Source organism: Podarcis filfolensis (assembly GCF_964270895.1).
Source record: "Podarcis filfolensis genome assembly, chromosome: 4".
NCBI classification, from domain to species: Eukaryota; Metazoa; Chordata; class Lepidosauria; order Squamata; family Lacertidae; genus Podarcis; species Podarcis filfolensis.
This window is the reverse complement of record NC_139607.1, coordinates 82,420,377-82,445,557: the sequence shown is the minus strand read 5'-3', so window position 1 is coordinate 82,445,557 and position 25,181 is coordinate 82,420,377. Positions and strand designations below refer to the sequence as shown.

At 43.9% G+C, this 25,181-nt stretch overlaps 1 protein-coding gene across 2 annotated transcripts in view; it reads left to right on the top strand.

The window, feature by feature from the left end:
• DDX10 (DEAD-box helicase 10) overlaps nucleotides 1–25,181 on the top strand; it is a 170,830-nt gene that overhangs the window by 10,873 nt on the left and 134,776 nt on the right. For both annotated transcript variants that reach the window (XM_083609042.1, XM_083609043.1), the window contains exons 6-10: nucleotides 1,103–1,292; nucleotides 4,506–4,632; nucleotides 6,656–6,818; nucleotides 8,368–8,452; nucleotides 21,264–21,365. In XM_083609042.1, the coding sequence (XP_083465168.1) occupies nucleotides 1,103–1,292; nucleotides 4,506–4,632; nucleotides 6,656–6,818; nucleotides 8,368–8,452; nucleotides 21,264–21,365 (667 nt within the window). The remainder of the gene's footprint in view (nucleotides 1–1,102; nucleotides 1,293–4,505; nucleotides 4,633–6,655; nucleotides 6,819–8,367; nucleotides 8,453–21,263; nucleotides 21,366–25,181) is intronic.

Here is a 25,181-nt window from a genome sequence, read left to right as displayed (position 1 = left end):
GTCAGATAGTTGTTTATTTCCTTGACATCTGATAGGAGGGTGTTCTACTACCGAGAAGGTGCCACTACCGAGAAGGCCCTCTGCCTGGTTCCCTTTAACCTCACTTCTAGCAATGAGGGAACCGCCAGAAGGCCCTTGGAGCTGGACCTCAGTGTCCGGGCTGAACGATGGGGGTGGAGACGCTCCTTCATGTATACTGGGCCAAGGCCATTTAGGGCTTTAAAGGTCAGCACCAACACTTTAAATTGTCTTCGGAAAATTACAGGGAGCCAATGTAGGTCTTTCAGGACCAGTGTTGTATGGTCTCAGCGGCCACTCCCAGTCACCAATCTAGCTGCCACATTCTGAATTAGTTGTAGTTTCCGGGTCACCTTCAGAGGTAGCCCCACGTAGAGCACATTGCAGTAGTCCAAGCGGGAGATAACCAGAGCATGCACCACTCTGGCGAGACAGTCTGTGGGCAGGTAGGGCCTCAGCCTGCATACCAGATGAAGCTGGACACAGAATTGACCTGCGCCTCCATGGACAGCTGTCAGTCCAAAATGAGTCCCAGGCTGCCACCTGGTCCTTCAGGGGCACAGTTCCCCCATTCAGGACCAGGGAGTCATCTGCACCTGCCCGCCCCCCGCCCCCCCCAAACAGTCCTTCTGTCTTGTTAGGATTCAACCTCAATCTGTTAGCCACCTTCCATCCTCCCACTGCTATCCATCCTTCCAGACACTCACACAGGAAAGCTTGGATATGTGAATGAATTCTCACATGTGGAAGTAGGCTTGACTGGGGTGTCAGAAGTGTACAACAGTGGAAGAGCTCTCAGGAGCTTTTGTAAGTGATATTTGAACAGAGGCTGGACGGTCCATTGTCAGGGATGTTTTAGTTTGCATCCTGCATTGTAGCAGGTTCAATTAGGTGACCTCCCAAGGCCCTGTCTGTGAAGGCTGACCCCAACAAATCCCTTCTTGTGTGTATTTTGGAGCGATGCCTTTCATGTGGATAAGCCCCTGCTATCAGTGTGGAAATTAGTCTCACACTCTGTCTGAAGGTTAGAAGCTTAGGGGAGAAAAAAAATCCAATTCCTTCCAGCTGGCCTTTCTCATTCCAGTACTTGATGAAGCTGACAGAATTCTGGACATGGGTTTTGCTGATACAATGAATGCAATCATAGAAAACCTTCCCGAGACGCGCCAGACTCTGCTTTTCTCAGCCACGCAAACCAAATCGGTGAAGGACCTGGCCCGGCTGAGCTTGAAAGATCCAGAATATATCTGGGTACACGAGAAGGCAAAGTTCAGGTAGGAGAATTCTTCTCTATCTAGACTTCGAAGGAAGTAAAGGGTAGCTCTCTTTTACTCCATTATGCGCCTGTTTGTGGAAGGGGTGGGGTGGAGAGTCATGTTATTCAACCTGAGGCCTTGGGATAACACAGGCTAGAAAACTGAAGTTGGCACACACACACGAGAGAGAGAGAGAGAGAGAGAGAGAGAGAGAGAGAGAGAGAGAGAGAGAGAGGGAGAGAGAAATTAATTGGGTCAGTTGAAGTGTGGTTGTAGAATTCTTTGCTTCAACTCCGGTTCTGTCATTTTAAGTACTATGCATGCTACAAATCACTGTGATATATAACTTTTTGGCCCTGCGGCAGGGAACTGTAAGCTGAAGTAAGTATATAAAATAGGCAATTTAAAATAGATGAAACTGGCTTAACTGTGTGACTGTCAAAAGCCAGCCTAAGTAATTCCTGATTTGATACTCATCTCTCTCAATCACAAAGACTTCAACAGGTGACCAGAAAATTTAAAGATGTAGGATTCAGTTTGCAATTAAATTAAAGACCAGCCCGGCAGCTGAAAACAATAATGCATACTTCTAAGTTTATGCATGCTTAGGACTACAATCCGTGTTCCGTGACTTTCAATAAATCAGGGGTGGGGAACCAATTTTTTTTTGGGGGGGGGGGTAAGAGGGCCGCATTCCCTCCTGTGTAGAGTTTTGAGGGCTACATGACAGCGGTGGTTGGGATCAGAGGCAAAATGGGCAGAACAACAAATTTATTGTTGTTGTTACAGTGGTACCTCGGGTTACAGATGCTTCAGGTTACAGACTCCGCTAACCCAGAAATAGAACGAATTAAGTTCTTAACCCGAGGTACCACTGTATTAGGGACGTGGGTGGCACTGTGGGTTAAACCACAGAGCCTAGGACTTCCTGATCAGAAGGTCAGCAGTTCGAATCCCCACGACGGGGTGAGCTCCCGTTTCTCGGTCCCTGCTCCTCCCAACCTAGCAGTTCAAAAGCACATCAAGTGCAAGTAGATAAATACTTCCAGCGGGAAGGTAAACGGCGTTTCCATGCGCTGCTCTGGTTCGCCAGAAGCAGCTTAGTCATGCTGGCCACATGACCCAGAAGCTGTACGCCGGCTCCCTCGGCCAGTAAAGCGAGATGAGCGCCGCAACCCCAGAAGTTGGTCATGACTGGACCTAATGGTCAGGGGTCCCCTTACCTTTACCTTTACCACTGTATATATTACATTTCTGTACTGCCCTTCATCCAAGGTTCACAGGGCGGTTTACAGTATAAAAACATGAAAATACATAGCATAGTAACAAACAAAAACAACGTTCCTCTCCCCAATTTAAAAGGCCAATGATAGCTCAGTTAGGCAAAGGCCTGGGAGAAGAGGAGTGCTTTTGCTTGACGCCTAAAGATAGGTAACAAAGGCACCAGGTGAGCCTCTGGGGGGAGAGCATTCCACAAGCGGGGAGCCACTGTGGAAAAGGCCTGTTCCTATGTTGCCACCCTCTGGACCTCTCATGGCGGAGGCACATGAAGATTGAAGCATCCAGGCCAGTTCATAAGGGGAGAGGCGGTCCTTGAGGCACGTGGTCCTGAGCCGTTTAAGGCTTTACAGGCCAAAAGTAGCGCTGAGAAATGGACCTGGAAACTAATTGAAGGCCAGTGCAGTTGGGCCTAGATTGGCATTCTATATACCCAAGCTATCTACCTTCTCCTTCCTGTGGGAGTGTAACCTCATCAAGAGCAGGTCACCTCCCATCCATTCTAGTCCATGATCGCCCACAGAGTGTGCTTCAGTCTTTTCCTTCAGTTTGTTGGCTCTCATCTAGTCCATTATCCAGGCAAGACAACTTCCACTGCTACACCTGCGGGATGTAAAGGAGAAATAGAGCTGTGTGTCATCAGCATATTGCTGACAATGTACTCCAAAGGTCTGGGTGACCCCACTCAAGTTAAACAGCATGGGGGGATGAAACTGAACCCCGAGGAACCCTACATTGAAGGCTCCCCGGGGAACTGCTGCAAAGCAGTGGAAAAACGTATATTTTACCATTGTACACTAGGCTAGTTTCTACACACATTCAGAGACCCCTCTCTAAACTCCATCCAGAGAAGCAAGAGGTGCTTTTCGTAGATTTCACAGAATTGTAGAGCTGGAAATATCATCTTGAGTGTCATCTAGTCAAACCTTAGTCTGATTTAATGTGCACTCTTGCAGGGATTTTTATTTTATTTTTTCTGGTGAGCAAACGGTAATGCCTTTGTGATGACATTTTTGTACTCTTCGGAAAAATCCAAGCGGCTTGAATTGGGACATTAAAACAAAGCACGGATATTTTTAAACGGGAATTACTGCTTTGAGAAACAGTATTTCACAGTTTACCAGAATGAGGGGGTGGGGATTCCGAGCAAGATTAGTACAAGGGAGCGATGTCAGCTGCGTAATTTACGGAGCAATGGGCTGGATCAAATTATTACAGATCACTGCAATTTCGGCAGAGCAACTGCCATCTTCAATAAAACACCGGGGATTTTTTTTTTAAGGTTTCAGGTTCAGCCATGGCAGGGTATAATGAAGTATTTTGCATAAGTTTTGAGCATGGCGGGGGAGCATTAATTTAAGGCACTTATATCTCAGCAGTGCACAATCTGATTGGAATGCATCTTTGCATAGGTTCGCCGTGAGTTGTATTGATGCTTTCTGCCAGAGATCAGTGGGAGAGGGTATGATTTGTGCGAAGGAAACCCCAGTTAGAAAAGCATCTCTAGAAAAGACTTCTGTACAGACCTTGAGTCACTGCTGGGTGGAGTAGACAAGCTTTCTCCATCCTGGTGCCCACCACGTGTTTTGGACTATAAGTCCCAGGCAGCACATGAATAGATCTATATGAATTAATATTATTTATTTCATTTGTATGCTGACCTATACATACGTTCTTTCTTTTTAAGTTCTTTGGTTTTAATGACATGCCTCATTTATATATATTTTGTTCTTAGTTAATTCATGGGTTGTGATTGAGATAGATAGGGTTGTGTATGTGTGTTTATACACACACACACACACACACACACACACACACACATTTATACATAAACATACATATTTCATATTCTACTTGTGTTGGCCACCTTGTGCACCATTTGGTAGAAAGGCAGGATGATAAATTGTGCCCAATAATAATGATGATAAATATGTGATTATTATTATATTTTAGTACTCCAGCAACTTTGGAACAGAACTACGTTGTTTGTGAACTGCACCAGAAAATCAATATGTTGTACTCCTTTTTGAGAAGTCATCTGAATAAGAAAAGTATTGTATTTTTTGCAAGCTGTAAAGAGGTATTGAATATCTATAATTCTATCTCTTAACCATTTATAAAAAATGCTTTCACTTTTTCTTTTCTTCTTAAATATCAAGTTAATACCATTCCTGCCAGGACTTCAGGCAAGGGTCTTGCATCATAAATTAAAGTACCTGTGAGATATTCTCCTGTGCCCAGCAAGCGGGAATATGTTAATAAATACTTTAAAACAGGAGATATTAAAAGTTTGCTATAGCGGGTAAAGGTTTGTGCAGAAGTCCAGCGAAATGTCTTCCTGTTTGAGTCCTGAAGCTGAACATGCAGTTCTACTAGAGATTACAGTGGTACCTCAGGTTACAGATGCTTCAGGTTACAGACGCTTCAGGTTACAGACTCCGCTAACCCAGAAATAGTACCTTGGGTTAAGAAATTTGCTTCAGGATGAGAACAGAAATCGCATGGCAGCAGCGGGAGGCCCCATTAGCTAAAGTGGTACCTCAGATTAAGAACAGTTTCAGGTTAAGAACGGACCTCCAGAACGAATTAAGTTCTTAACCTGAGGTACCACTGTACACTTAAGTGTCCTCAAGCCAGTGTTTCTCTCTCTGTGCCTCTATATCTACCTATCTAAACTTAGGCCTAGTTCATTTACAAGCAGAAGATGGGATGGTAAATATACATCCCAAACAGGTACAGCAGGGATTCTCAAACTTTCTACTGTCATAGCCCACTTGAGACAGCTGAGAATTACAGTGGTACCTCGGTTTACAACCTTAATCTGTTCTGGAAGTCCGTTCTTAAACCGAAACCGTTCTTAAACCAAGGCGTGCTTTCCCTAATGAGGTCTCCCACTGCCAGTGCCCTTCCACTGTTCGGATTCCGTTCTTAGACCGAGGTAAAGTTTGCAAACTGGGACACTACTTCCAGTTTTGCGGAGTTCGTAAACTGAATAGTTTGTAAACAGGGCTGTTCTTAAACTGAGGTACCACTGTACTGAGGTCCACCGGTTACAAAATAGTGCTGTGTGGGCATAGCCAGGTATAAAGTGGTGACCGCTGCAGGCAGTTTGGCATAAGCGTTTACTGATTACTTTCTACTGATAGGTTTTTTCACCACAGCATTTTCCGTGTGGTGTTTTCCTTGTGTCAAGCTTTCCTCACAATAAATACAGACCTTTGTTCTGGAGGTATTGTGACTCAGCCTACCTGCTGTTTCAAATAAGTGTTGAACATACGCACACACCAAATGCCCCTGGGTTGACAGAGTTTTGGAAAAAAATACTTCTGTTTTTGTAATTACAAAGAGGTAGGATCCTCCTCTGATATTGTTGAACTTAAAGAAAGTAAAAAAAAAAATCTGATGCACCTCTGATGTTCGCAACTGTAAATCTGTTCGTGACACTGGATTGTGATTAAAAAGCCTGGGAAAGTTGTTAAAAACATGAGAAGAATTCTGCTGTATAATAGCAAAGGCCCTTCTAGACCTGAATTCTGTTCTCACAGTGGCCAACCAGATGGCCATGGGAAGTTCGCAAACAGGGCAGGATAATTCTTCAGGAACCTTAGCAGCTGAGTTTGAAAATGAAAATGATTTCTATTCAAGCTGCTCCCTGATAGATCGGGGTGCCTTTTTTGGTCAATTGGAACATTTTAGTTAATCAAACTGAATAATTGAAGTAAGGAAAAATGAAGTATTTAAGCTGCAACTTTATATTCATAGCGATTGCTATTTCTAAATTCACTCATTCCCCGCCCCCTAAGTGTGGGGCTACCACAGCTTTGATGATAAGATTGGAAGGAATGACATGTCATCGGGGATGGGCTTGAACACCCTTCCCTCCCCACCCAGCCCCAGTGCCTGGCTAATGTTTTTCAGATGCAGAGCCCTTTGCTGCGGCTAATAAATTAAATTAAACACTGGAAGAGTCAGGGTTCTCCTGCATCATGTACAGTTTGGCCCTACCGCCCCATTGTTGTACGTGCCACGTTATAGAGCAACATAAGCATAAAACAAGTCCCTGCCGCAAAGAACTTACAGTCTGAATTATTACTGGTTTCTAGGTCCAGTATTTGTTTAGAGTCTTCTGCCGTCTTCGACCCGGGCTCCCTATACTGGCTCTTCACGGCAAGCAGCAGCAGATGAAGAGAATGGAAGTCTACACTGATTTTGTGCGCAAGAAATCGGCAGTTCTCTTTGCTACGGATCTTGCGGCTCGGGGCCTTGGTAAGCGCTCTCAAGTTCTTCCACGTCTATATAAAGTTGCAGAACTACCTGTTCCGAGGGCAGGTGCCCAGGACTGTGAACTTACATTATATATATATAAAATAAGAGCCTATAGTTTGCTAGAAAGAAATGTATAGAGCAAAATGTGCTGGTACCTCCTAAACAATGTCTGTGAAATGAGAGTCGCAAGATAACTATAGATATTATTTTCCTGGGACTGAGGATTGTTTCCCATTCTCACTAGACAGCAACAGCATCTATGTTTGTGTTTGTGTCTGTGATCTCCATAATCAGCAGGACATAGCTGACTTTCTATGGTAAACATAAGGTTGTTGAGGAATGGTTGCCTCTCTTAAGTTTGTGTTCTGCCATTCTCCCCATGGCAGCCATTTGTGTTATGCCACGCCCCCTCCTTGGCAGCCATTTTGTGACTGGTGTCCCAGCACTCTCTCAAAATTCAAAATGCACCCAGTCTTCCGAAAAGTTTGGTGACACCTATTTTAGCCTGATGGGACGCGGGTGGTGCTTTGGGTTAAACCACAGAGCCTAGGACTTGCCGATCAGAAGGTCGGCGGTTCGAATCCCCACGACGGGGTGAGCTCCCGTTGCTCGGTCCCAGCTCCTGCCAACTTAGCAGTTTGAAAGCACGTCAAAGTGCAAGTAGATAAGTAGGTACCGCTCCGGTGGGAAGGTAAACGGCGTTTCCGTGCACTACTCTGGCTCGCGAGAAGCGGCTTAGTCATGCTGGCCACATGACCCAGAAGCTGTACGCCGGCTCCCTCGGCCAATAAAGCGAGATGAGCGCCGCAACCCCAGAGTTGGTCACGACTGGACGTAATGGTCAGGGGTCCCTTTACCTTTACCTATTTTAGCCTGAAGCTTAAAAGCAGATAACGATGGTGGCAGGCATACTTCAAAGGTGAATGCAATAATGATATGCAAGGGGAGGAATTCAACATGGCACTGAGGAGATTGCTGCATCAGTGCAAGCATTTTTGCTTGCTTGATGGAAAAAAATTCTCTTTCCACCCCCTCACCTTGTTCTGGGAGTTTTCCAACCCCATCCCTGAGGCGACTTGTGAGGGGAGGACAGGAGAGGAAACCCCACAGCACCAGCAGAAGTCCTTGCGCTGGCTTTCACTAGTGGGACTCACTATTTGAATCCAGCCCAAGATAAACAATTAAAAAGTAGTCTTGGGTGGCACATTTGGGTTAAGGGTGGTTCCTGGCTATAGAAGTGTTGAAAGCCACCGTTTTAAATTGTGAAAGATTTAACACTGCTTTTGAATTTGAAACATGCAAATTATCTGCCTGTCCATGTTCAGGTATAAAATTACACTGTCATTACTTAGGAAATGATTATGCTATTAATTTTATTCCTATCTTGACAAATAAATGAAGGTGATTGATTCAGCTCTGAACAGTCTCCGCTAATACAGCACAATAAAGTAGAACTGAATTTGTAGCAAATTATACAGCCGTTTTCTCTGTGGATGGATTTTCAGTGTTTCCTGAACTCAAGGCCTGTCCCTTTCTCACTTCTTTGCAGATTTCCCTGCTGTGAATTGGGTCATTCAGTTTGACTGTCCGGAGGACGCAAATACTTACATTCACAGAGTTGGCAGAACAGCCAGGTATGTTCTTCAGTGTTCCTGGATTCTGTGTGAAAGCAGAACTGTTAATTGTTGTAGAAAAGATGACAAGCCCTGTGTTAGGTTAGGTTAAAGGTAAAGGTAAAGGGACCCCTGACCATTAGGTCCGGACATGACTGACTCTGGGGTTGCGTCGCTCATCTCGCTTTATTGGCCGAGGGAGCCGGCGTACAGCTTCTGGGTCATGTGGCCAGCATGACTAAGCTACTTCTGGTGAACCAGAGCAGCGCACGGAAACGCCGTTTACCTTCCCACCGGAGCGGTACCTATTTATCTACTTGCACTTTGATGTGTTTTCAAACTGCTAGGTTGGCAGGAGCAGGGACCGAGCAACAGGAGCTCACTCCGTTGCGGGGATTTGAACTGCCAACCTTCTGATCGGCAAGTCCTAGGCTCTGTGGTTTAACCCACAGCGCCACCCACGTCCCTCTAGGTTAGGTTAGGTTAAATGTCATGTCTCTGTCTCTCTTTTGGTCCAGTACTCCAACCAAGATTATATATTTTATTGAGGAAAGGCTACACAATGCCTGTGTTGGACCTTCACTGTTGGAGGCGATATATCCCTCTGAGCACCAGGTGCTGGGAATTGCAAGTGGAGAGTTTTCTTGTGCTTTGGTCCTGCTTTTGTGGGCATGCCATAGGTCAGCCACTGTGATAACAGGATGCTGGTCTAGATGCAATAGGGATGTTCTTCTCATAGAATCATAGAGTTGGAAGGGACGCTGTTTTTGGACTACAGCTCCCATCATCCCTAGCTAGCAAGACCAGAGGTCAGGGATTATGGGAATTATAGTCCAGAAATAGCTGGAGACCCAAGTTTGGGAAACACTGATCTAGTCCACCCCTCTGCAATGGGGTGGCCCTTACGGGTATTGAACCTGCAACCTTGGCGTTGTCAGCACTGTGCTCAAACCAACTGTGCTGTCCAGCAGTTCGTATATTCTTAAAACCATGGATTAAATTACAGGAACTTTCACAGCTCATGGAGCACAGCTGATTCCAACGTTCAGGTCTCAAAATCCCCTGCTCTGGCTATATTAAATTTGGCTGAAAATCTGATACGTTCGTATACCTTAATATAGCACATTAGTAGCAAAACTATACTTTTCGCCTGGATTTTTAATTATTTATTGTCTGCGTATCTTGCTCCTGCGAGGGAGACTGTTGCCTGCCTTTCAGATTACTGATCAGGTTCACGGCTGCTTAGCTTCAGTAATATCGCTCTTGAATCTTGTTTCCAGACCCCTCCAGTGGGCCTATTATTAGTACCTGGTTTGCATATAAATACTGTGTTTATCATTGTTTGCTCTTTCAAAGCTAATTAAAAACAAGTTGATTCAGTTTACAGTGCAATATTCCAAATGCTTACTCACGTGTCAGCTTAGTCCACAAGTAAGTGGGCACAGGATTGCAGCCGTCGGCTCTTATTTTTGTTAACATTATTCCTGAAGGTTGTCTGCAGGGATAAATAAGCAGCTGCAGTTTCTTAAGCACTCTGCGGTTGCTTGTTAGGATACCGAGAATCTTGTATTTAATTTATTAAGCTTCTAGTGCTTGTGACAGCAGAGCAGAGTGACAGCAGAGGCTCCCCGGAGACTTTGGAAAACTAGGCTAGAGATGTGAAATTGAATTTCTAAAGGCATCATTAAACTATGTCTTTGGGTATTTTGTAAGAAGACGAAAATTTTCAACGAAAACTGCAAACATCTGCAGTATTTATTGGTCTATCTGTATCAAATATGGTCTTGTTACTTGGGCTCCAAAACAGCACATGATGTAGATCAGACCTGACCTGGCATTTATTGTGGGTTGTGCAAAAGAATACTGATAATCGTTTGGGAAATATTTTATACACTCTGGTGCATTTAATTTATTCATTCCTAGCTTCTTTCCTCATCGTACCCTAAAGGTCCTAGGAGGCTCATATTATAGACCTGTATCTTTTGGTGCTTTTAAAAAATACTATTAAAAAATACAATAAAAGCAGGCAATAATTTTTCTGTACACCGCCCTGAGATCTACGGATGAAGGGTGTTTTACAAATACAATAAATATATACAGCAACCTGCACCAGCCCCCAACAGCCCAGACATTCTAAATGAGAGTTATATGCAATGATGGGAGTTATATCCTGTGGTACAAAAGAAGCTTGAAACTAATCATGTAACAACAACGGCAAACTGCTGGGCTACTTGACGGAAGGGCATGACGGGAAGGAACAAGGCACAGAGTTACAGAACAAATCATACAATCTGTCACAAATAGCAGAACCATAAAAATGTCAGAAGCAAATATGAAAAGCCATAAAGAGGAATTACCATCAATGTCAGCAAAACAGCAATTCTTTTGGAGGATTTTTCCTCCCCCACCCCCGATGCCTCTGTGTAACCCAGGAATGAAATCAAGAGGAATGGATTAATTGTGGCCTTGAAGGATCCTTGACCTCTCTCCATTAACATGATGTTTTAGGCATCGGCCTTACTTCCCATGCCTTCCCTGGGTCAGATACTGTATTTTTGTCCATGCCAATCTATTTATATATCGTAATGTCCGTAAGCAAATCTGTGCTCAAAGTGCTTTGCAGAAAAATTGTAGTCTAACACATTATTCATCGACAATTAACACAACACATATTTTAATTTATTATTTTATTTATTGAATGTCTATACCAGCCTTCAGCCGAGGATCACAGGACATATTCCGATACATTCTCTTTTTTCATCCTTCTGTGTAATATCTGTGGCCTGTAGGGTCTTTTACAAGATGGCAGTCACAACACCTAAAAAATCCCTACCCAGAGTAATACCCATAAAATTCCAGACATGTCAGACCTTGGGACAAATGATTGACCTTGCAACCAACTATTGTCTCAGCCAGAATAAAAATAAAAAACGGTGCAGATTTTTTGCAGCTGTAGAATGTTGAATTCTCCAGTATGTTGTTTAAAAAGTTCCCCTGCCTCTTCCATATCATCCGTAAAGTCGAATGTGGGCTGTGGCATGAGTCCTAATTTGGCCTGGGAGGCTGTTCCCAGGCCGACGTCAGGTGTGTGGCAGGTAAAGATGGGGCTCCATGCCAACAGTGGAGTTTGCAGACTGATTAGCTGGTTGGCCATGCTTGCGAGCCCCTGGTCCTTTGGTTTCAGAAACCCCCAGGCAGAGAAAGGTGTTTCACCTGACGTCCTGATGATGTTAGGTGACTTATAGTTGGGTGGCTCTGCTCACCTGTCAAAATGGCCCTGGGGGTTGGAAGAGGTCAGCTAAATCCAGTTCCCCATCCCAGCTCCCACCATCCCTGTAGTACAGAATCCACTTCTGTCAAAGAAAGCTGCTTTTGATTTCCTTCGACCTCATGTTTCTGACCTCTGAATTGCATTTGAAAGGAAATACTGAGAAATATATTCAGGCAATGCTGCTGTGGTGTGCGATTGCTGCTGTTCTTTGATCGTAGGGGTGTGTGTGTGTGTGTCTAAGTCTGAAATGGGTTGACAAGAGGATCAAACAAGCTTTCTAAGTATCACACTTTTGATGGAAAGGCGTGCATTTGAGACTTTCAGATTTTATTTCCAGAGACATAGTTGGGTTAGTCCCCATGCAGCAAATACAAGAAAAAGCCTTGCAGCACATTAAAGACCCACACATGTATTATGTTGTAAGTGTGGATTCAAGCCCATGGAAGCATATTGCATAATTTCTCTAGTTTTTAAAAAAGGTATTCTATTTATTATATATTTTTTAACAAGTTTCAATACATATTACTTATACCATTACGCTTTAGAGCAGTTTACCAAACTTTGGTCTCCAGCTGTTTTTTGGACTCCCTTCATCCCTAGGTGGCAGGACCAGTGGTCAGGGATGATGGGAATTGTAGTCCAAAAACAGCTGGAGACCCAAGTTTAGGAAACCCGGTTTCACAGCAAAAAGTAAAAGAAAATTTGAAAGAAAAAGAGGAACACATGCCCCAAAGAATCCACAAGTACATGGCTTTATAAAATCAAAACAAAGCTACATTTTATCTGTTTCAATATATAAAGACATATCAGTCATCATCCACAGAAAGATTTAAAGTATAATTGACTTAAGCGGCTAGAGGATAGCTTATGAGTAATTCCATATACATAAATGATGTATCAGGATACAGTTTTGGTGTGGATCACTTATCATATGATTGATGAAGGGCCACCAAACATGAGTTGATGCATTTGTGAGCTGAATGGCATTGAGGACACAACCATTTAAAGGAAGCAGCCTATCGAAAAGTATGATCACAACTTCACAGTGTTGATTTGCATGCATACAGCAGTTCCTGTTCAATATGTAGCCATTTTAAAACATCTGTGTGAACGTGACAGAAATTTTGGATAACTGTATTTCTCCATCTTTTTTAAATTTACGAAATCCATTGACAATTTTAAAAGCAATTACCAAACATCAAGTGTAGTATTGCAAGAGAAATACATGGACATATGTTTAAGTCTTGTATGCAGTCATCTACATGGCATCTGTAATGTTTTGACGATTTCCCCATTTTGTGAGGTGGCCGGGTGGGAATCTATAACAGTAGCATGTTTTTATTAGGACCAACTAAATGAAAATAGCAAACAAGCTATTTGTAGAAATGCTTCGTCAGATGGGATGTTGAGAAGAAAAGAGCAAATCAGTGGGAAAGGATGGTAGTAAGGAAGTTGAGAAAGCCCTAATTGACGACGTAATATTTAAATAGAATTGGTGTGGATAATTACAGACTTAATTAGTTTAAGCTGTGGTTGGAGGGGGTGGTTGGGGGTGGGATCTTAGGTTACAACAAAGATTCCAGCAGGGATGGGGTGCCTGTGGCCATCCAGATGTTGTTGGACTGCCATTGGAGTTTGTAGTCCCACAACATCTAGAGGCTGCCAATTTACCATCACTGGCCTACAGAGAAGAAGAAACTTTTGCTTTGAAACGATGAATGCCAGCAGCTAAGTTCCAGTAGCTGCATGGGCAGACTGAAATACAAACTAGTCGTTGTCATAGATATTATTTTGTTGACTTGATAACGATTGTGCAACAAATCCCCATGGTCAGCAACTAATCAGGGGTGATAAACCAGAGTTTTCCCTTCCAATCCCTCATTAGACACAAACCACGGGCACAGCTACAACCTCTTCTGTAAATTTCCCCTTGCTTCAGAGTTGGCAGCTGAACACCAGATTTGGCCCAGTGCAGCCTGCTGCCGCACCCTAGGCCAATTGTTGACTTTTTTCTGTCTTTGTGTTCCAACACTGACACTCTTCACAACTGAAATCCTCCCAGACAGGGCTTGAGACAAGATGAACACTAAAATAAATGAGAGTATGCTTGGTTTCCCCCTCTCCATATTTTCCTGTGCGTATGAGTTTTCAATTAAAAGCATGATGTCAGAGAGGTTAATTGCTCAACAGAAGCCAAATAATATTAAACATCCTTAAGTGTCATTGAAATATTGAGCAGTCTGGATTGCACCTCTTCATTTCTTTCGCGGGGTGGGGCTGGGGGGCCCTCTTCCTCAGAGTTTAAATGTTCCAAATACCAGACTGCGGCTCTTTAATCCACTAGAAATTAGTGAGCGAGGTTGTGGTGTAGACTTTCAAAAACTTCATAAAAATTATATCGACAGTTTTAGTAGCCGTTAATGAGGTTAGAGATAATTAGAAAGTTCCGCGAGCCGTGAGAGTGCATAACTGCGTAGAACGAAAGCCAAGTTAAATACCTTACCTAATTAGGAATCTGTATGCTTGCAGTAATTAAAATAGAATGGACAGATACTATTGTAAGTCTGAAATCAAATTATTAGTGCTGTGTGAAAAATTGACTAAAATAGAAAATGTCCTGAGCATTTCCTGAAGGAGTAGTGTTTGGCATTTGTATCCCGCCTTTCTCAGAAGGGAGCTTAGGAAAGAGTACATGGGCCTCTCATTTAATCTTCTCCAAAACCTCATGGGATGGATTCTTCTTTTTCCTCTTGCAGAGTCCAACATCCATCTTTGGATATACAGTGGTACCTCAGGTTACAGACGCTTCAGGTTATAGGCTCCACTAACCCAGAAATAGTACCTCGGGTTAAGAACTTTGCTTCAGGATGAGAACAGAAATCGTGCAGCGGCTGCACAGCAGCAGCAGGAGGCCCCATTAGTTAAAGTGGTGCTTCAGGTTAAGAACAGTTTCAGGTTAAGAACGGACCTCCAGAACGGATTAAGTTCTTAACCCGAGGTACTATTTCTGGTACCTTGATTCTCAAACTTACTCCACTCCGGGAGTCCGTTCGACTCCCGAAACCGTTCAAAAACCAAGGCGCGGCTTCTGGTTGGATGCAGGAGCTTCCTGCACTCAAGCGGAAGCTGCATCAGATGTTCGGCTTCCGAAAAAAGTTCGCAAACCAGAACGCTTCTGGGTTTGCGGTGTTTGGCAGCCGATTTGTTCGGGAGCCAAGCCATTCTAGTACCAAGGTATGCTTCTTCAGGTTCTCCCCAGTAATAATAATAATAATAATAATAATAATAATAATAATAATAAATATGGCATCCATCTGACTGGATTGCCCCAGCCACTCTGGGTGGCTTCCTTCATCCATGTAAACCCCACTGTTAGTTTTAGGTTGTCTACCCATGGCACAGGTGGTCGTCCACCTGGTCTTTCACAGTTAGGGTCTGCAGACTTAACATTCATTGGCCTGAATTGTCACTCTGCCCCATGTCCATTTTAACTTCACAGCCTTTTCCACTGCATCCATGACTTTTGAAATTTGTCATATCCAATTATTCATTTACCTATCTTTTAATGATACTCCTAGCATTGCACATTCCATGGCATGCTATGTTGTTCTTAAGCTGTCCGTGTTTCTGTGTCACGGTCCAGTTCTCTGCTCACAGGCACTATGCACACTTTGAATACTTTAGCTTTCAAATCTAAGAAAATATTTTTATTTTTCTTTATGGTATGGATAATGGGTTGATCAAAATCGTGGCTCAGTTCAGACATCAGCCTGACCATGTTTTGTGCTAAACATTGTTTAAAAACCCAAACCATGGTTATGGCTTCCATTAGGTACAGTACACAAATAGTGGTTGTCAGGGAACTGACATCGGAGCCAGAAGTGGAGGCAGGTCTCCCAAGCGATGCCGGAGAAGGGCCAAGCAGGGAGAGAGGGGACTCATCAGCTGGGGAAGGAAATCAGCGTAACACCAGGGATAAAGGGGGGCGGAGGGGGGAATCGGAGAGAGGGCTCCAGGACTCTTCGCTGGAGACCAGCGGGGAGAGCACAGGTCCTCCGCTACCCACACCCACCCTGCGCAGAAGACTTCCACGCAGGGAAAGTAGGCGTAGACTTGGCGTCAAAGGACTTCTTTGCTGGAAGAAGTTCAAGAAACGCCCACTGACGGATTCTGCCAGCGACTGAACAGCCATGGAGTGGATGGCTGTCCAGAGAGAAACGGTTTAACCAGGCAACCTAGCCCAGAGCGGCGGTAACTTACGCACAAGCAACCCCTAATGCCATTACAGTGGTTTAAGAACTGCTTGTTGGCATTTGTGTTGTCTCAGTAGTAGTATTTTTTGAAGTGCAGGAGCTCGTCCTGCTAAGCCCCCATAGCCACACACCAAAGGATAGTCAAAAAATGCAGGCAGGGTTATTGATCGGATATATATACACCTCAAAGAGCAGCAGGAGATTGTTTAATGCCTAACCTGTTTAGATTAGCATGACTGCAATCCTGTTCCGAAGGCCTGTCCATTTCAAAGGTGGACAAAGCTGAGTCCTAATAAGATCGGTCCAGAGAACGATAAAAGTTGGAAAAAAGTGAACCTTTTTTTGCTGGTGTTCCATACTCATTCTGGTTTGGGGGCTAGTTTGAAAGTTATGTCACAGCTTCAGTTGTTGGGGAATAATTCTGCTTTAAAAATGGTAGCAAAATTTCATCTAGCCTTATGACATTTTAAAGAAAATGAGAATGCTACGTAGTGTTTAAAAATAAAATCCCGCAATAAGGTTTCCACTGAGTTCTTATAAATATTCATAGTTTTCGACCATTTTCCTCAAGACAAGTTGCCATTAACATTCTGTTGACCTCTAGGATACTAGAAGTGGAGTGTCTTCATGCAGAAACATCTTTAAAGATACACTCGTCACCCCAAATCTGATTATCTTATTGCTCATGAGCCTTGCTCCAGCCCATGAAGCCTATTTTGATCATGTGTGATATGATATAATGGAATACAATGCCACTAGAGGACAGCAGTAGTTAGCTTTCATTTTTGGAAAGCTACGTTAATGTATTTTTGTCCAACTGTTTCAGGGCTTCCTCACACATTATATATTTTTAATGCATATTTTAAGGGGAGACTTAAAGCTCAAATGTGTGGATGCAGCGGCTGATATTTGAAAACGCTGTGTAGCATAAATGCATTGTCCATATGGTGGTTCTGAATGTTTGTGCAATTCAGTTGCACACTTGTCTTTATTGCTATATTTCCATAATTTTGTTGGGTGCATATGAGAGTTCATGGTTGTTGGTGTTCACATTTAAAAAGTTACGCTGAGGGCTGGAATCAACTGCTGATGACACACAACTCTACTTTTCCTTCACATCTGCAGGTGAGGCAGTGGGTGTGCTGGACTGTTTTTTTGCCTGGGTAACGGACTAGATGAGAGCCAACAAACTGAAGCTCAATCCAGATAAGGCCGAAGCCCTGTTAATGGGTAGCTCCCTAGATCAGATGGATGGGAGATTGCCTGCTCTTGATAGGGTTACACTCCCTCTGAAGGAGCGCATATGTAGTTTGGGAGTATTTCTGGGTCCTTTGCTGTTGCTTGAGGCTCACGTGGCCTTGGTGGCATGGAGTGGCTTGCGTCTGAAGACAGTACAGAAACATTAGCTGGTTTAAAATTCAGTGGCCAGGTTGCTCACTGGGGCAAGATGGTTTGAGCATATATTCCCAGACCTGGGCTGACTGCATTGGCTGCCAGTTAGTTTCTGGGCCCAATTGAAAGTGCTGCTTTTGACCTATAGAGCCTTAAATGGTTCAGGACCACAGTACGTCAAAGACTGCCTCCCTTCATATGAACCGACCCAGACCCTGTGATCAACATCTGACGCCCTTCTTTGTGTGCCTCTTCTGTGAGCAATCTACAGGGCAGCAGCACAAGAACAGGCCTTTTCTGCATTGGCTCCCCATTTGTGGAATGCTTTCCCGGGGGAGACTCACCTGGCACCTTTGTTACATATCTTTCGCCTCCATGCAAAAACATTCCTCTTCTCTCAGGCCTTTTAGCTGTTGCCACTCAGTGTGTAGAACCTGTGTGAGGTGTCTAGGGTTAAAGCTGCACCTGAGGAATGAGCACATGTGGTCTGCTAAACATGTGGGGTGATGTGGGATAAACACCCTACATGTTCAGCAGACCTCTTATCCTCCTCGAATGGTACCCCCTTGTGAATGACACATACAGTGGTACCTCTGGTTAAGTACTTAATTTGTTCCGGAGGTCCGTTCTTAACCTGAAACTGTTCTTAACCTGAAGCACCACTTTAGCTAATGGGGCCTCCTCCTGCTGCTGCTTCGCCAGAGCACGATTTCTGTTCTCATCCTGAAGCAAAGTTCTTAACCCGAGGTACTATTTCTGGGTTAGCGGAGTCTGTAACCTGAAGCGTATGTAACCCGAGGTACCACTGTACCTATGTGTGCTTACACAGTGTAAAGACTCTTGTGAACATTTTCAGATGCCTTCTGGCATCCATATGTGTCAGGGAACTGCCATCGGCTCAGAGGCGAGGAACAGAAGGCAGTTGTGTTACAGGGAGCCTGCGAAAATCTTGCAAAGCAGTTCCTCTTCCGGGGAGGAGGAAAGCCCCACCTGTAGTGGGGGAGAAGTGCAAGGACCAGAGGATGCTTGTGGGAGCCTTAACACCACTCCTAGGCAAGGTTGACAGGAGGGAAACACGCCCTTGCCATCGCCCGTGCTGTGCAGTAGCCTAAGGTGCAGAGAAGGAAGGAGAAGGTTGGGAGTAAAGAAACTGTTATGTTGGGGGAGGTCCAAAAACAGACCACTCCTGGATTCTGCTAGCGATTGAGCCAGACATGAACTTTTGGCGCTCTTCACTGTAAATAGTTTGCACCAAAATAAAGCCTGTAAAAGACAGGTTGGAGTCCTGCCTGGTTACTCTCGAGCAGCCGCAACAGCCATCTGGCAATATGTTAAAAACTTAATTCCAAGCACATAATGTACAATAAAATATGATGCATACCTTTGGTCTTCGGTCCACTGTTGGTTTTGGATGCTCAAAAAGCCCATTGTGTTAATCTGATCAAATCCTTTAATAGGTCGTTTACCTGTAAGAAACACAGCTATGGCCTGAGCCCATTTATACTTGGCGGATCCTTTATTTCTTGAAGCGCAACAGCTTTCTAGGATTTTCTAAGGGGCTGTTCCATAAGTTAAGCTAACAGGGAGAGGCAGTCTGGTTTAGTCTTTATACGTAATGAGTATGTGTGACTTGAAAATTGTTAGGCTCACCGCCTGCTCCTTAACGGATAGGATAATTACTCAATTATACATACACATATTTTGCATATATCAGAACTTCAGCAACAGCAATTTTTGAAGAATTTTGAATGAAGGGAGTCTGGGGAAGGAGATCTAAAATTGTAAAAATCAAAAGCTGCTGCTCTTTTATGCAAAGAGTGGGAAACTGTCTATGTTATTCCTGTAAAATATTGGTGTGGGGCCCTGTGACCCGCCAGGTGTTGTTGCACTTCCAACCCATATCAGTCCCAGCCAGCATGGCCGGGGGTCAAAGAGGATGGGAGTTGTAGTCCATCAGCTTCTGAAAGGCCACAAGTTTCCCATCTCTGTAGGAAGCTGTGTCACTAACCTCTTTGGTTTGTGAGTTTTTAATGAGTGGTTTTGAAAGGCATCACTCCTAATTGTCCTGTATTCTTCAGCCACAAATGTGGTCACCAGCTTGCCCCTAGCAAGCATATATTTTGGAAATCTGCTGTTTTCTATACCTCCAAAAATACTGTTTTATTGTGCAGAGCCTTGGGTAGCAGCAAGATATTTTGCTGTTTTCCCAGTCCCAGTTTGGTAAACCAGATGGAATGGATGGTCATGTGACAAGGAGGAAAGGGAGGAGCTTGGGGAGTTGGAGGAGACCAACCCAGGAAAAGGTCCTTCTGGGTTGGAGGTGGTGAGAACTGGGGACCCCAGAAGGAGACCAACCGAGGGGAGGTTCCCAGCGGATGGGGAGCCCGGAGATCTGGAACCAGGGCTTAGTGGTTTGTCAGAAGAATGTCTCATCTCTGCAATATCAGACACCCCAAGTGCTATGTAACCCCAGTCTAGATGGCTTCATTGTTTCCCACTATCTTTTTACTTTTAAAATTTTATTTAGTTTTTCACTTTAAAGTTTTACAGTTGATTATCCAACAACTAACATAAAAACAAGATTCCAAAGTATCTCCTGGATTTCTCTCCTCCCCTTTCTGGGTCCTTTTTTAAACCATTTTCTCCTGCATCTTTTATAATAATCCAAATCTTTTACAGCTCCATTATATCCAAAATTGAACATTAAACTACAAGTGTTATTCCAATCCTACTAATGATTTTAGCTGTCTACAATGGTTTTTAAGATAAAATATAGATTTCCCCCATTCCTTATTAAAATTTTGGTCTTCCTGATTTCTGATTCTTCCGGTCATTTTTGCCAATTCGGCATAATCCATCAACTTAATCTGCCATTCTTCTCTGGTAGGGACTTTGTCTTCTTTCCATCTCTGAGCCATTAACATCCAAGCAGTTGTGGTCGCATACATAAATAGTCTTTCCTGCTCCATTGGGATTTCAGCACCTAAAATTCCTAAAAGAAAAGTTTTGGGGTTTTGTTTTTTAAAGGAAAGGTTATTTTAAACATTTTTTCCCAATTCATTATATAGTGGTACCTCAGTTTATGAACTTAATCCGTTCTGGAAGTCTGTTCTTAAACCAAAAGCGTTCTTAAACCGAGGCGCGCTTTCCCTAATGAGGCCTCCTGCCGCTGGTACCCTTCCACCGTTCGGATTCTTAGACCGAGGTAAAGTTCTCAAACCAAGACACTGTTTCCGGTTTTGCGGAGTTTGTAAACCAGATCATTCTTAAACCGGACTGTTCTTAAACCGAGGTACCACTGTATATCATTTCCCAAAATTCCCACTATCGGCAGAGAGCCTTCCCTTTCAGGGGAAGCATTTGTTGCTAAGGCTGATAGTGAGCTGGTGCCACTAATTCTACCTTTGTCTCCAAGGAAATGGAGGCCATAGTGTGAGCAAACTGTGTGTGCTTATGAAGGAATACCCCGTTGCTTGCTCATTCCCAAAGCTCAGGATGTAACTTGCAAGAATAGTTGTTCCAGCTCTGCTCTTCAAAAGGAGAGAACAGAGTGTGTGCCAGATGTTTGATAGGCTTAACTAAGACACTGATCCGTGTCTCTTAGGTCTCTGTCATGCTTTACCTGCCTGTAGCCTGTAAACCCACGTCGGGATGCAAATAGCTTCTGCTGGCCAGGGTTGAAAACTGTGGGGATTCCAGCTGGTGTGATGGAGGAATTAAATGCTTTCTTCTGCTGCCACCGTCTTGAAGAAAATCCCTGATTTTTTGCGTTTTAAAGAAAACAACAACCTGCACATTAGATGTGAAGATGCAATTAATGCCACGTTTGGTTTGGCCCTTAGAAGAGTCTGTCAGTTTTTATTTACCATCTGGAAATCTAATCAGGAAACATTTTGTTTTCTAATTCCTTTCTTAGGTACAAAGAAGGCGGGGAAGCTCTTCTTGTGCTGCTTTCTTCTGAGGAAAAGGGAATGATGCAGCAGCTGTCACAGAAGAAAGTTCCCATCAACAACATCAAGTAAATTCTTCAGTTCTTTTTTATTATTAAAAAAAAATCAGTGTTTTTTTGAGAAAACGAGGTGCGATACTCATTTATTGATAAAGGTGCCAAGGGGGCCTGCACAAAATGGCAGCCATGGACAGCAAAAGGGGGGGGGAGGTGCTGCTACTATGTATTATTGTCTTATTTATTGGATTTACACAACCCTTTCTGCCAAGGCACCCAAGGCAGTTTACAATTTTAAAATGCTTAATTATGTACATTGTGTAAAATGTAGAGTGGCAGAGTCCTCTCTGGCCCACTGATGATATGTGGCCTGGATTCCTTTGCTTCTATCTTCCCTGAGGACACACATAGGTTTTTCTTAAGCAGCCTCAGGGAAGGTGGATGTACTGGTAAGGACTGTCACAAAAAGGCCCTAATTGTTGTTATTATTAACTCTGTGGCTTGAAGTAGACTTCCTCCCCCCGCCCCAACAAACCATAATTAAGATTAACCACTGTTCACTGGGTGCGGACAACACAGTAAACTGTGGTTAATCTGAAGCAGACTCCTCCTCTGCTGGCAGGTAAGCCTCCTCCGTTCTCTGTATCAGATGTGAATGGAACGTCCAGTCCATTCTTTCTACACATAGATGTGATAGAATTGCCCATCCACAGAAAAGACTTCTTGTTGCACCTCCTGCATGGATTGCTACCCTGCTTCATTCTCACAGAAAGAATGTGGGAAGCTTCCTTTAAGCCAGGCTAGATCACTGGCCCATCTCGGACCGTACTGTCTGTAGGAGGGATAGATAGGGAAGCTGTTTGCTTCAATTGCAGCAGCAGCTTTCTTTTCGGGTGCCTTTCTAATGTTCACTAGTGAAAATAAAGGGTGAAAAGGAAAAGAGAAGACTGTATCCCGTGCTAAACTCTCCCATAGGGACCTTCCAACATTTCCCTCTTCCTCCTTTTGAAAAATTGCAGAAACTTCCCCTCCTCCCTTTATCTCCACCTGTGAATGGGCTGGCGAATTTAGGACTTAGGCAAAATGCCCAGTTCTTCAAAGAAAGGAAAAAGGAAGTGTGCTTCTGGTTTTAATTCAGGACAAAAGCATCTCAAGAGTTTACAAGTTTGAGGAACACTGCCCCTAATACACAGATTCCTGCGCTACTGTATTAAAATGCTAATCTGAAACATGGAAATGCTAAGTCTGTGGTATTAGCCCTGTTTCCAGCTCTTTTCCTCTGAGGAAGGCTCAACTGAGTGCACCAATAGTTTCCTTTCTTTATTTGTAATGACATCTGTTTCATACCTTCATGCATACAGATCTAATTACCATTTGGTGCCTAATATCTCAGTCACTCAATATGCGTTGAAATTGGTTCACATGCTCCGCTGAAGTAGTTGTTGGCTTCCAGTAATGCTGTTTACAATACTGTTCTAAATTATGGGTGATAATGTGGGGATGCAGTAAAGCTTGCAAATCCTTGTAAATGGCCCTTTTTAGCCTTTGTTTTTTCTCTCTCTTAAAAGGATATAATGACTTGCCAAGGTGGCTTAAATGGTTTACTGTGGAGAGGAGATCATTTTTGCAGTGGAACTGATGAGCCATGGAAAACACTGCGGGGGTGGAGTAGGGAGAAAAATGCAGATGATATTTAGTGTTGGTTATAGATCTCAACATTCAGATAATTTCTGCTTTCATTTGCTTTGAGAGAGAAGCTCCTGGTCGATATGGCTGCGAGGAGATGGGTTTAAGAATGTTCAAGTCAAGTTTGGGGAAAACTCAGAAGCTGGAAGAGAGCTCAATAGGATTTCCAGGGGTCAATGCTCCACATAACTCATTGCTAGCAGGAGGAGATGCAAATTGACTTAGCTTGCACTATTTATATGGGTTCCAGGCAAAGTTCAACCATACAGGAGCCCTATGCATTCCTTCCTAGGTGAGGAGAACTAATGGACAGCCTCGGTGAGCAGGATTCACTCCAGGTTGACTCAGCTGCCCAGGCAGATGGGCCAACCTGTCCACTTGGCATCTCACCACATAGGACATCTGTGCACTGAGATGTGAATTTCTGGTAAAGCTCTGACAGCTCCTGATATATACTTGGTTCCTTTGAAATGTGCAGTTGGCTGCTAAGGGAGGCAGGAGTACCGCATTTTTCTGTGTATAAGACTAAGTTTTTCCCCTAAAAAATAATGTCAAAAATTTGGGGGCGTCTTATACACAAATACATCTCCCCCCATTTTCTTAAATCGGAGTCTCCAAAAATAGGGGGCATCTTATACATGGGGGCGTCTTATGGACGGAAAAATACGGTATGTTCCTGTTCCATCCTTTTGCGTCTTGCACCCTGAGCTAGGCTGGAATATCCAGTCTCCTTTCCCAGTTTATGCCTTGACAAGGAGGAGATCCTAGCTCTTGTCAGCCAGCTGTTCCATTGTTGAACTACTCTTAACAGAACATAAGCATATCTTTCAGCTGGCTCGCCTGGCTTGCTGCAAATGGGAGAGTTTCTGGAGGAAGATTTTGAAGCTGTTGTGCTCCTGCCCCATGTCCTTCTGAAGCTGCACTGCTGTGAATAAAGCCACCCAAACCTGGTTTGAGAGCCAGTGTGGTGTAGCGGTTAAGAGTGGTAGACTCGTAATCTGGTGAACCAGGTTCGCGTCTCCGCTCCTTCACATGCAGCTGCTGGGTGACCTTGGGCTAGTCACACTTCTCTGAAGTCTCTCAGCCCCACTCACCTCACAGAGTGTTTGTTGTGGGGGAGGAAGGGAAAAAGGAGATTGTTAGCCGCTTTGAGACTCCTTCGGATACTGATAAAGCAGGATATCAAATCCAAACTCTTCTTAATAGTTTGCCTCACACCAGACAAGCCATGATCTGTAAACAACGTTTGGTTACAGTTCATGGTTTGTCTGGAGTAAGACAAACCATGATTCCAGGTTTGGACACGTTGCTTAGCTTAGCTCACAGCAACATGGCAGGACTGGAAGAGGACCAAAGCAGCCACAAATTCCTTTCTGGGAGCCCACATGTTCATATAAGCCGTAGTTTGGCTGAGCGTTGCTTGCAAACTGGCTGTATGTGGCCTATTCAGAGCATGTTGGGTGAAAACTCTCCCTCCTCCACTTTCTTTCTGATAGTTTTCCAAAATCTGAAAAGGATATTGGCATCTCCCTCTCTGCTGCCTGCGCCAATCAATAATGTTTCCTCCTCTCTAGGCTAAATGTACATAGCTTGCTTTTTCTTTATTTCTTAGCTACATAGGATTTCCGTCTCAGCCTCTGCCTCGTCCTTATACCTCTCTGCTGAATCTTTTCCAACTTGCCAATATCTTTTGAGACACCTGGTGCCCAGAACTCACAGCAGCATTCCAATCAGGTCACAATAATGCTGAATAAAATGGCATTATTATTTCCCAGTTCTTGGCAACCATTCTCCAGCCGATAAAACCTAAAAATGGCACTGGCCTTTCCAGCCACAGCATCACATTGCTGACTCATATTCAATTTGTTTATGTACTCTGTAGATTCTGAATGCTTCTGCTGCCTAGCCAGTTATTTCTCCTTTTCGGTATTTTGTTCCCCTTCCTGTATTCATTACATTTAGCCTTGCTGGATTTCATTGTGCTGCTGCTTTCTCCCCACTTCTCCAGCTTGTTAAGAAAGAGTAGAGTTCTTTTGAGCAGCAGTGGGGAAACATTTTGAGCCACAATGCCTTCTGGGCAATTTTCTGAGGGCCTCAAGCCAGCAGTGATTGGGGCCAGAGGCCGAAATGGGTGGAACAGCAAACGCAGATTTTACTGGACACAGTAGTCGTTTCTACACATGTTCACAAACACCTTTCTGT